The following is an 11855-nucleotide window of genomic DNA, read 5'->3' as shown; positions in this document are numbered from 1 at the left end:
CAGCCTGTCCTGCTGTACGCCCAGTGCAAGAGTCACTTGGAGCTCAGACACCTCTGTCCTAAACCTTGCGCTGCTTCCTTAAGAGTTCCGTTGGGCATTCTCCACTGAACTGTTGTTTGGTGTTCATTCCCAACTCTCGTTCATATCTGTCCTGGCTCTAAGAAATCACACTAATACACATATTGCACAACCCTTTTAAAAATAAAGCCATGTTTATAATTCCATAAAGTTATAAATATTTGGGCATCGCTATTGCATTAGATAAAGCTGCCACGTTGGTAAGAAGGAGAGAAGGGCTGGGTTTGGGGTAAGTGGTTTAAAAGGCTGACACTTGGTTTGCCTGAGCCTCTAGTGAGGGAGGATGCTTGTGCTTACGGCAACCATACAGATCCCCCAACACATGGGAAGCAAACCAAGCCAGGCTGGAGGAACGACCTTGATTTCACAGGAAGCCTCTTCTAGACATTTTGTAGTCTGAGGTGCTATACTGGAAAGATGCATGCTTCTGCTAACTGGGCTGGGGCAGAGGGCAAGGGGGCAGCTACACTTCTCAGATCCACACTCTGGGGTCGCTTGAACTCTAGCACAGAACACTCTGCTGAGAGCTTCCAGGAGAGACGACCAGGGTTGATCTAAGAAAACAACAGGCTCATCACTGGTCCTTTAACAGCCACTTCTGGCAGATGGTGACAACCGTGAAGTTGCAGAGCGCTCTTGGAAGTGCAGACAACTTTGCAGCAGGCAAGCATCTGAAGTTGCACTGGAAGCAGCCATGCCTTGTGGTGGGGAAGATAGGGGTGGGGAAGGGGGGGGGTGTTGCAGGCTGCAGCGCTTGTCACTTGCCTCTTTTTCGTCTTTGTGTTGCCATCTAGAGAGGAGAGGAAATGGGTCACCTGAGAGGCCAAGCACCAGTTACAGAACAGAAAAGCTTGAGTCCCAAGAATTAACAATGGTGCGTGCTTCTGGAGATTCAACCCTGCTCCCTGACCCCCAGCTGACTAAAGAGAAGTCATTCCTTAAAGATTCACTATAGAATAATGCTTCAAATATAATATAATGTTCGTGTCACGTGTGGAGTGGATGCCATCGTTGTAGGAAAAAAGCAGAAACACATGAAAACATGATTGTAAGGTGAATAATTCCTAAGTAATTTCAATTTTGTTTTTTTGTCCCTCCATTTCCCCTTAAAACAAATATCTTTCAAGCATGAGCCTCACATACATACACCTGATTATCTAGCAAAATAGATAGGCATAGACTTGCAGGGAGAAGTCCCTAATATCCCTGAAGAACGTAACTGTACATGTGTAGCAGCTGTAAACTGGCTTCTTATGGAGTATAAGACTACCAATACTTTATCCTGAAGCTGTAAGTTACAAGTATATATATATATTCTTTCACACTTTCATCTTCATATCTCATACCTAGAATCATGTTTGACACACAGTAGGTACTCAGATCATGTCCCTAAAGAGTAAGAAAGTATAAGCTTATTCCTTGGTTTCTTTTGTGAAAACTATCAATACTATTTTAATTTTATATGCAATTTCATTGTAACTAGCAGTTTCAAAAAACTACTTTAGGATAAATGGCTATTGTTGTAGCTATTTCTCCTGAGCTGAAACATTCCTCTCTGGAGGAGTTTATTAAGACTCCTGGAGTAAACAAAACTAGCAAATCTCAGGAAGTTCCTAAAATTTAGAAGTTTCACAAGGCTGCAGGCAAAGTTACAGAAGCTGTAACTACTGCTGGGGTGACCGGCCTGCCTTTGTTTAGGGAGCTCCAGAATCCAGAGCTTCTGAGTCCTCCAGGTTCCTAAGAGTCCTCCACTCACAGCTCTGTAAGTAACTCCTCAAACGCCCTGGCTCACAAGGCTGGACATGAGTGGAATCATATCCTTAGTTTGTTGTTGGTGTCATGTTGGGGATGAAGAGATGTTTATTCATGTCTCCTCAGGAAGAGCCATGTGACAATTAATTGCTGTGCAGGTTTCTTTTATTTACTTATTTTTTTCTGTCAGTTTGACACAAGTAGGGTTATCTGGGAAGAAGAACTTCAATTGAGAAAATGGTGAGCAGGCAAGCCTGTAGTGAATTTTGCTGATGAATTATTGATGTGGCAAAGCCCAGCCCGCTGAAGGCAGGGTATGGCCCCTGGGAAGGCAGTGTATAAGGAAGCAGGTTGAGTAATCCACCGAGTTCAAGCCAGTAAGCACTCGTGGTTTCTGCTTCAGTCCTTACCTTGAGTTCCTACCTCGTTTTCCTCCTAAAATGAACTCTAAGTTGTAAGATGAAATAAACTTTCCTCATGCTTTTTTCTCAAGTCATGGTGTTCATCATAGCCATAGAAAACCAACTAGCACAATGGCTATCAGCTATACAGAGAACAGGATAGCAACCTCGAGGAAGCCAAAAGGAAGAGGCCTGAGCTTGCATTTCAAAAAAGGATGCTATCTTGGCTCTGTTACAGATTGTCTGCATGACCTCACTTTGGGCACCTGTAAAACAGGGACAGAATCTCTCTTTGGCTCTCTTTGGGTAGCTGTAAAGATTAACTTAAATGATGATATGTGGAGGCTATGGAAACTATAAAGTCCTATTAAACATACCTAGGAAAACTTTGGTCCAGTGTGACAGCCCCAAAGAGTACACGAACCTGAGCAGTGGGAAAACTGAATCCTTCCAATTATTCAGACAAACCAGGTCTTCCATGTGCTTAACATCTTGCTACTGCATGCACTGTGCAAGACAAAGAACTGAGCAGTGCATAGCTCCTGCTGCTGGGAGCTGGTCTCCAAAGGGCAAGAGAAGAGAGTGTCATTGAGGCAAGACAGAAAGACAGGAAATTTAAAGCAACACCAGAAAGGAAAGGACTAATCACACTCTGGATCCTGTTTGAGCCTCTTGTTGGCTGCAAGTCAAGAATTCTAGCACAGCTAGCCAAAACCCAGCAAAAACTTCCATTACCTACACAGAGGCAATACTCCTTTTTCTGAGGGATTTCTCAAACAAGAATGTTAAAGCAGCCAGCAAGCCATGGCCAACCTTCTCACTCTGAGGGCATCTGTAAAGTGTTATGTTCTATAAAGGGTTAAATGTTTTGGAAAAAACATTCATGAATAAAATTATGAGCCATATTTACATACAAAAGAAGCACCTAGACCTCTCATATATAGTAAGAATTCCTTTGACATACCAGACCTTCACTGGACCAAAGTTTTCCTAGGTATTTTGTTTTTTAATTGGTTTTTCAAGACAGGGTTTCTCTGTATAGCCCTGGCTCTCCTGGAACTCACTTTGTAGACCAGGTTGGCCTTGAACTCAGAAATCTGCCTGCCTCTGCCTCCCAAGTGCTGGGATTAAAGGCGTGCACCACCACGCCCATCTCCTAGTTATGTTTAATAGGACTTATTACACCTAGTTGCTATGGCACCTCGTTCTACAACTCTAGTTGTTACAGAGATTAAATGAGTAATTACATGTCACAAACTATCCAGTATCTACAAGACTGAAGTTAGTAGTTCTATGGATGACCACACAAGGGATACAACAGTAGCATATTCAGGGCATCTCAAAAAGCAAGGAGCATTCTCAGAATAACCAACCATTATTCTTAAATAAGGCCAAGGGTCTTGAGGGGGCATGGGGGACCATGAAGAAATCCTGAAAATTAGAAAATGTCAAGAGAGGGAGTCTGACAAAATACAAAATCATGAAATAGACTCTGGAACAGAAAGTACTAGAAAGGTAAAACTGTCAGAAAGCTACAGATTAATAGAATGCCATACATTTCCTGGCTTTGATCACTGCAGTATAGCTATGCAAAGGGTTATTACTGAGGAATGCAGGGCTGCAGCTTTCCATACTATTTTTGCTTCTTTCCTATCAGCCTAAAACCATTTCAAAAGAAAAAAAGGCTGGAATGTAGCTCACTGATAAGAGACTTGCCTAGCGTGCTCAGGGACCCAGGTTCAATTACTATCATCGTAAAAAAGGTAGTTAGGACAAACGCAACATGTTTGCAAACTAAAAGGAAAGAGAAAATGATAAACCAGCCCAGAAATAACAAAGGCAGCAGAGCCAGCAGGTGAGGACATCTAATGTTATAGCAACGATAACACAAGAAACAGCAGGAATGGAAAGACAGGAGTACCTAAGGGTGCCTAGAGATAACAGAGTACTTGAAAAATAGCACTAATGGAAGTTAATAGAGGATGAAATACTACTAACGGGAGTACAGCTGAAACCAGAAGACTGTCTAATTAGAAAAGGAATAATAAGAAAGGAGACACTGGTGTCAACGGGATGGGTCAAGTGGCCCCAGCACATGTGGAGTCCCCAAATCTGAGGCTCTGGCGAGCAAAGAAGGAAAACAGCAGAGAAATATTTGAAAAACAGCTCTAAATCTGACAATCATCATGAACCCCAAATTCAGCCATCTGAACAGTCAGTCAGCTTGCTGCAACCACTGCAGAACAAATCGAACAGGAAGGCAAGCCACTGCATGAGTCCCTGCAGACTGCACAAGCCACGTGACAGTGGTGCTGGGGGTATAAAAGGAACTGGTACACTCCCCGGGCTAGCCAAGAAAGGGAAAATGACGCAAATGACCATTAGGAGACACGCAGAGGGGCACATCACAACCGATGACATGCAGAAAATAACACAAACGACGGGCAACTTGTGTCAAGATATTTGACAAGTTTAAAAGATGTCACTGTTCAAATGCAATTAAACTCACGGGCCACAAAACGGAAGGGGGGAAGGAGGGGAGAAAGCAGAAGCACCCGGGTGAACCGGGTGAAGGAAAGAGATCCAAGGAATGAAGAGGAGCAAGGGAGCATGAGGGAGGGTACAATCAAAACATGTTGTATGCAGGGAGAGAAACCTCGTACTGCTTATAACTAACATATTGTAATAAAAGAAAGGGAAAAAGGGACACACTCCTAAAACTGGCACAAAAAAGGGGGTGGGAGAGGAAACTGATGTACTAGTATGAAAATTAAAATGTAATTAAAGACTTTTCCAGAAATTCCTGACCCAGCAGTCACTGGTGAACTCGAATACATAAGGAAGAAACAAAATGTGGGAAAATGCAAGCAAAATAAAAGCTTTCCTCCCTAAGCTGCTCCCGAAGCCATAGCCTCTTTATTAGAGCAACAGAAGGCAAACTAAGACAGGCCAGTTCTATACCATTACCAAAGGCAGGCAAGAGCATTATATGTAAAGAAAACTAGTTGGTATCCCTTGAGAACAGGGATATAAAAAGCTGCAGCAATATTAGAAAGTAAGACCTAGTACTATGTGTAGAAAGAATAAACACAATCCAATCCGGCTTAATCTAGGAATGCAAGGAGACTTTAACCTTTTCAACCCTTATAACTGATATCGAGATATTTCTGCTAAAATCTCAGAGCAGAGCCCTGCTCTTCTGGCTCTTACAACCTTTCTGCCCCCTCTTCCTCATGACCCCTGAGTCTTAAGTGCAGGAGTTGTACAGGAAAATGTCATTCAATAATTAAATATCCAAATACTTAAAAATTATACTGTTATTTTAAAAAGCATTCGTGTATTTATTTTTGGCAGTACTGGGGACTGCATCTAGGACTGCAAGCGTAAAAGGCAAGCACCCCACACCACTCCCCACCTGAGCCTCACGCAGCCCAGGCCTTCACAAGCTGGTCTGTGAACACCCTGGAGAAATGCTGGGGAAATGCTCACAAAACGAAAGTCTCCAAAAAGCAACAAAACTATGATTAAAGCTCTTGAAAATGTTTTTATTCTAAGAAAATTACCTGGTTGTACCTGCATAATGGAAAGGGGCAAGATTGCAATTTTGTTTTATTGATTTTTATTTTTACAAAGAACATGAATTCATACGAAGATATGGCTAATTATAAAATTTACCAAAATGTGTGGTTTTGTTGTCCAGCTCATTTCAGCTGAAGCCATGCAGGACAGAGCAGGGAACACCTGGGCAATGCTCACACCTCCCTGGGGAAGCTGTGACTCGGTGACCCATGCACTTGATGGCTTTTCATTATGGCAAAGGTCCCAAAGTCCCCGGACAGCAGTTCACACAATCACTTTCCCACAATGGTTGTGTTTGTCAGACACAAAGTCACAGCGCAGCAAGTGTCTGCAGGATGCGAAAGTACCTTGATTCTCAGCGTAGTGACTTAGGGTCTGGGAGGTCGGGGCAGCGGCAAGAAGAGACAAGACAGAATAGGCAAGAGGCAAGTTTCTGTTTCTGCTTCACTGGATTTTATTTTCGATGCTTCAAATCTTTCCAGTTTTTTTATTTTTTGCACCAAAAAAGGCATCGATACTTTTCATTCCACTTTTGTCAACTTTAGCCAAAGCCTTCTGAGCTGCAGTCATTTTGCTATTTTTCTGTTAATAAAAATAAAGAGAGACTTACAATATTTGTAAACTATCGTACATGCAAATCACACAAGCCTGAATCTTGGTTCAATGAGCACGTGAGTGGCAGAGCTCAAACAACCCTGCTGCCCACTCAGGATCCAGATGTGATAGTGGGGTGCAGAGGAAAGCATACCCAACTCCGAGGAGCTGCATGCTCCAAGGATGGTTCCCTCTGGGAATCATTTTGAGGGTGCATTAAATGCAACAACCATACAGACACGGCAGCAATGGTGGCATCCCACCTGTGTCAGCCATCCAGTGATGAACAGACACGGCAGCAATGGTGGCATACCACCTGTGTCAGCCATCCAGTGATGAACAGACACGGCAGCAATGGTGGCATCCCACCTGTGTCAGCCATCCAGTGATGAACAGACACGGCAGCAATGGCGGCATCCCACCTGTGTCAGTCATCCAGTGATGAACAGACACGGCAGCAATGGTGGCATCCCACCTGTGTCAGCCATCCAATGATGAATAATTCACAATGACTTTGTGAATCAGTCTGTGAATTCACAGAATGCTGGGAGAAAGAGCTATTTAGGCAAAACTTACATTGGAATTTCTTCTGTTATCAAAGCCCAAGGAATAAAATTGAACAAAACAAAGCAAACAAAACAACACAACAACAACAAAAATGATATAAGGATTATGCATTGATAAAATCTAAATGGGAGTTAATGTTTCTTGGGATGGGCAAGCATGAAGAAAAAATGGGGAAACTGTACAGAAATGTAAACTATATATCTAAACTTAGGAAAAAAAATAATTACAACTGTTAAAAAAAAAAAAACAAGCAAAATGGCTAAAAATATGCTGGAAATTTTCTTGTACCCTGAATGTGTCATGAAAAGAGTTACTAGCCTTTATCTGGAATACATTCTCACAAACAGAAAAGCATTGCTTTCACAACACAGAGACAAGCAAGGGTCCCAACTGACAGTTTGTACAAATGCAAAGAGACAATGGGCAACCTGGAAAAACAGACCTTTCTAGTTAAGGGAATGTCTCACCTGACAAACAAAAATTTCAAAAATAAAAGTAGCACTCAGGGCAGGCACGGATGCAGGAAGGACACTCGCTGGCAGCATCTGGGAGTTAGTTTCCTTGCCTTTCTGGAAAGTATTTTAGCTGTCTATTTCAATTGCCTGAAACTCTGAACTCTGAGTCTTTTTCACCGTGGGTAATAAAGTGGTCAGAGCAGATAAACAAACCTTGGTCACTAACCGGAATGTCCAAATACAGGAAGTGATAAAATTACATGACTGTGTGCCATGTCCCACCCCCATGTAGTGAGGGAGGGTTAGTGGTACACACTTATGTAATGCTAAATGAAAGGGCAGAGCCAAGACCTAGGTTATAAATGCATCACGTGACTCAGGATACGTGTAACAAAACCCAGCAAGAAAAGTTACTCAGCAGACACTGCAGGAGAACGCTGAATGGCGGGACTGGGAAGTTTTTTATTTACTCTAATTTCTGAGAATCTTCTTGGCAGGAGTATTGAAAAAAAATTGAAGTTGCTTCCCTCTCATCCACTGTTCTATGGACACAGGGTAAGATTCAGGCCCAGTCTGTCTGACAGGGCTTTCTTAGATTGGCACAATCTAACATGTTCACTATTGTGAACTATTCTCAATGAATTATGCTGCTAGAAATGCAAGTTGATCACTTTTCCTGGTCAGACGTGTAAGTGCAGTCAACAGTGCAGCCATCCTTGGGGACACACTGCCACTGGAGTTGCCAGCATGCCACCACACCTGGACACACATACCTTGCCGGTCTTCAAGTCTTTAGTGTTAAACTTAGTGTAATCTTCTTTGGCTTCTACAGGCTCATCTGATAACTTTAGTTTCTGCAATGTTAGAGCATTGAAGCGTATCAGACCCCATTCTCTCACCATCCTTTCAAACAAACATATCCCTGGGACCCATACTTTACAAACTCCTTTACAGTTGACAAGCACTTCAAGAACTAAGCCACATGTCTCTTCCAAGATGCAGCCTTGGTGATGACTGGCCACACTTGAGTAGGTACGCGACATGGCTCCAGCAGCTCTTCAATGATATAAACCCACTTTGTATGTATCAGGCACGGTGGGCTTCTAAGCAGTTACAGACTAGGTGGGTACAGTTGAGGGGGCTAAATAAAAGGCACAGAAGTTGGAGACAAAAGGCCCTGTTGGGGCTCTGTGCCAAGCGTAACCCATTCTCTCCAGCCCTGGCCTGCTCTGATGGCCACTACTGAACATGGGCAGCATTATTCTGTCACCAGCTTTGCACAGCTTCCTGCCTTGCTTTCTCCTTTCCACTCATCCACACAGAAACCATACACAGCAGGCATTGCAGGACAGGGAACCTAAACAAACTCCCAAGTGAAAACACAGGATGTGGAGTTAGATCTCAAGGAAAAGCGAAAGCAGAAAGAAACCTAACCAAAGGACATTTACTCATGTGCACGTGTAGGCTTGTGCATGCCACAGCACACATGGGAAAGACCAAGGACAACTTGAGGACCTTGGCTCTCTGCTTTTATTACATAGATCCCAAAGATCAAACTCAGGGCTGGCAGCAAGTGTCCTTATTCCCTGAGCCCTCTTGCTGCCCTGCCTCATCTCTCTTTTTAAAGTGACATTTACATACATATGTACATACATATGTATGTGTGTGTGTCTATGTGTGTGTTAATCTCAGTCTTCATACACACATCCTGTCCATTAGACCCAGTGCAGTAAACCTTCACATATTCTCACCATTCACAAGGTCCTTTTGCACCTATGCATATGAGACTTCTGTGACCAGTTGGGCTGTGCCCTTAATATCAGGTGACCACAGTGTAGAAAGGAAGTCCCACCACAGTCTACACGGAGACAGCACAGAAGGGTGGATGGGCCTTGCTGCTGTGTAGAGGGCAGACTGCATGGTAGTCACGACTTGGATTTACACAGACCTTTAGCTCTTCTAGAAAACCAGATACATACACAGCAGCAGAGGTGCCTTGAGAGTGCAGACCCAACCCACTCTCTCCTTCACAGCCCCCAGGACACAAGATAAAGTCACACGGAATTGCTGAGATTCCTCGCTTGCCATAAGAAACAGAAAGAGGGGTTTTCTTGGCTACAGAGAAATCTCTAGCAAAGGGATTGTCAAAAGCAAAGGTAGGTGTACTGTGCAAAACTGACCTACCAGCTGCATGCCAGGTATGGAGGCAAATGCCTGCAGTCCTGACACTTTGGAGGCGAGGCAAATGGACTGCCATGAGTTCAAGGTCAACCTAGAGTACCGAGTGAGCTTCAGTCCAGCTTCAACTATTGAATCAAACTCTGTCTCAAATGATAAAAGAATACAGCTTCCCTCCAGGTATGGTACAGAGGTATACATGAACCACAAAGGCCTTCAGCCAAAAGAGCTTGGGTACACCTCACCAGTTGCTACCCAGCTGACAGCTGGCAATATTAAAATTGAACATGAAGTCATGAAGGTGTTTGTGTCCCTTCTCTATGGCAAGTGTTTATTTCTCATTGAATCAGGGTGGGTGTCCAGGTGCTCAGAGACCTTGCAGAGACTAAGAACATGTCAGAGATGACTCTAGATTAGGACTGTCCTTCACCTTAACCAAAGAAACTTCTCTTTAAAGTAATCGAGGTTAATGTAGACTCATGGTGCCGAATCAAGGTTCTGCGTGCTCAGCCTTCTGTGGGACATCCACATTCATGTAAAGCTCAGAGAACATCACTGAAAAGGAGGCAAAAAGATGAAAGAGCTAGACCACCGTAAGGCCATGAACCACTGTCTTACATGCAGGGTATGACTGTCACTCATAACAGCTCCACATGCTTGCAGAGGGAATGGAACATGACATAGGCAGTAAACACCAAGTCACAGATAGAGTAGGACTTGTAGGTCCCAGTCCCACCCAGGCCAACTAATGGCAGTTGGGGACTTTGAGGAAAGAGTAAGTTGTCATTGCTTGATGTAGCAACTGGTGAGCTTCCCAGGTTCCAGGGAACCATGCCCACAAGGTTGGGGAGTGCAGGTGGGGCAAGGAAATGGTTAAACCTGGTGGGCTTCGAAGCAATAAAAATAAAAAGATGTGAGAGTGGTGTAGGGACTGGTGGTAGTGGAGGAGGCTGAGAGGGTGTAGGAGTGCCAGCAGAATATATTATATACATGCATGTTAATGATATACATGCAACTTAAAAACATATCACAGAGGGATGGCAGTAAAAAGCAGTTGACATGCCTCGCTTCACTAGAAAGTCCAACATAGAAATCTACTGCTCATGGCTGATACACTTATATGCTGTACTAAGGACGTGTCGTACAGCTGTTCAACATGCAGTAAGAGAAAAGGAGCTTCAGAGGTTCACATCCACAGGAAAGCCAGAGAAAGTATCTACTAAAGAAGAACAGGAAAAGAAGAGGAAGGGGTGGGAGGGGAGAAAAGTGAAGGGTGTGGGTAGCAGAGGGAGGGAAGGGGTAGGGAGGGGAGGGAAGGGAGGGAGCAGAGAGGAGGGACTATCTTCTGCACCTGACTAGCTTTTAACTAGTCAGATTAATTCATCTGGAATCAATTCTGGAATAATTCATCTAGATACACTGGGAAATAAAGGAATGCAGTATTTCTGTTATTCTGGTATTTAAAAGTCTGAATCATTATGGACTGCGCAGTTGCTGCCAGAGAATTGAACAAGTGGATCAGAAAGACACAAAGAACAAAGAACTTGACTAACAGGTGTGTTGCAGGGAGAGAAGGAGGCAGTGGTCCCTTGACCAATGCTCTCTGGTCTTCGGCTCTTATAGTTCAGATGTTAAGTTCCATACAACACTTTATAACTACATGCACAGACTCCTGAAAACAAAGCACTCATATAAAAAACTGCCAACTCTTAGACACAAACAGGAAAGTCAGAAGTCAGAGACAGCCTGTGCTGTTTAATGGTTTGTTTGTTTGTTTGTTTTTGTTTTTTTGGAGGGGTGGGGCTGGGGTGGTCCAGACAGGGATTCTCTCATTAGTCCTGGCTGTCCTCCAACTTGCTCAGTAGACCAAGCTGGCCTCGAACTCACAGAGATCTGCCTGCCTCTGCCTCCTTAGTGCTAGGATTAAAGGCATGAGCTACCTACCACTATGCCTAGCCATGTTAAAGTACAGTGTATTGTCAAGTACAGCGTGTCCTCTGAACACTGGAATCTCTAGGACACATGGAGTAGACGGCAACAATCTAGAGACTGAGGCTCAAGCATAAGATGCTGAGATCTAAACATTTTGGCAAACTAAGGCCCACCGCCAAATCCAGCCAGCCCTGGTCTTATGAAAGAAATGTTCTTGCAGCACAGCCTTGCTGGGTGCCACAGGGGCTGTGCCCCCACTAAGCACCAAAGCCAGGCAATCTTACCACTCACTCACTGTCTGCTTCAGTCTCACCACTGT

The 11855-nt window shown here is 43.8% G+C and overlaps 2 protein-coding genes across 2 annotated transcripts in view; one reads left to right on the top strand and one right to left on the bottom strand.

Moving 5' to 3' along the window:
- Gucy1b2 (guanylate cyclase 1, soluble, beta 2) overlaps nucleotides 1–5817 on the top strand; it is an 83357-nt gene extending 77540 nt beyond the window's left edge. Inside the window, exon 17 of the mRNA XM_011245061.3 lies at nucleotides 5586–5817. Within this exon, the coding sequence (XP_011243363.1) occupies nucleotides 5586–5650 (65 nt within the window). The 3' untranslated portion in view covers nucleotides 5651–5817. The remainder of the gene's footprint in view (nucleotides 1–5585) is intronic.
- The window catches only part of Rnaseh2b (ribonuclease H2, subunit B), a 40929-nt gene continuing 34829 nt past the window's right edge, over nucleotides 5756–11855 (bottom strand). The window contains exons 10-11 of the mRNA NM_026001.3: nucleotides 8200–8280; nucleotides 5756–6392 (exon numbers count right to left, since the gene is read on the bottom strand). Coding sequence (NP_080277.1) covers nucleotides 6279–6392; nucleotides 8200–8280 — 195 coding nt within the window. The 3' untranslated portion in view covers nucleotides 5756–6278. The remainder of the gene's footprint in view (nucleotides 6393–8199; nucleotides 8281–11855) is intronic.

The sequence above is a fragment of the Mus musculus genome, chromosome 14, assembly GCF_000001635.26.
Source record: "Mus musculus strain C57BL/6J chromosome 14, GRCm38.p6 C57BL/6J".
Lineage (NCBI taxonomy): Eukaryota > Metazoa > Chordata > Mammalia > Rodentia > Muridae > Mus > Mus musculus.
This window is presented reverse-complemented; position numbering and strand designations above follow the sequence as displayed.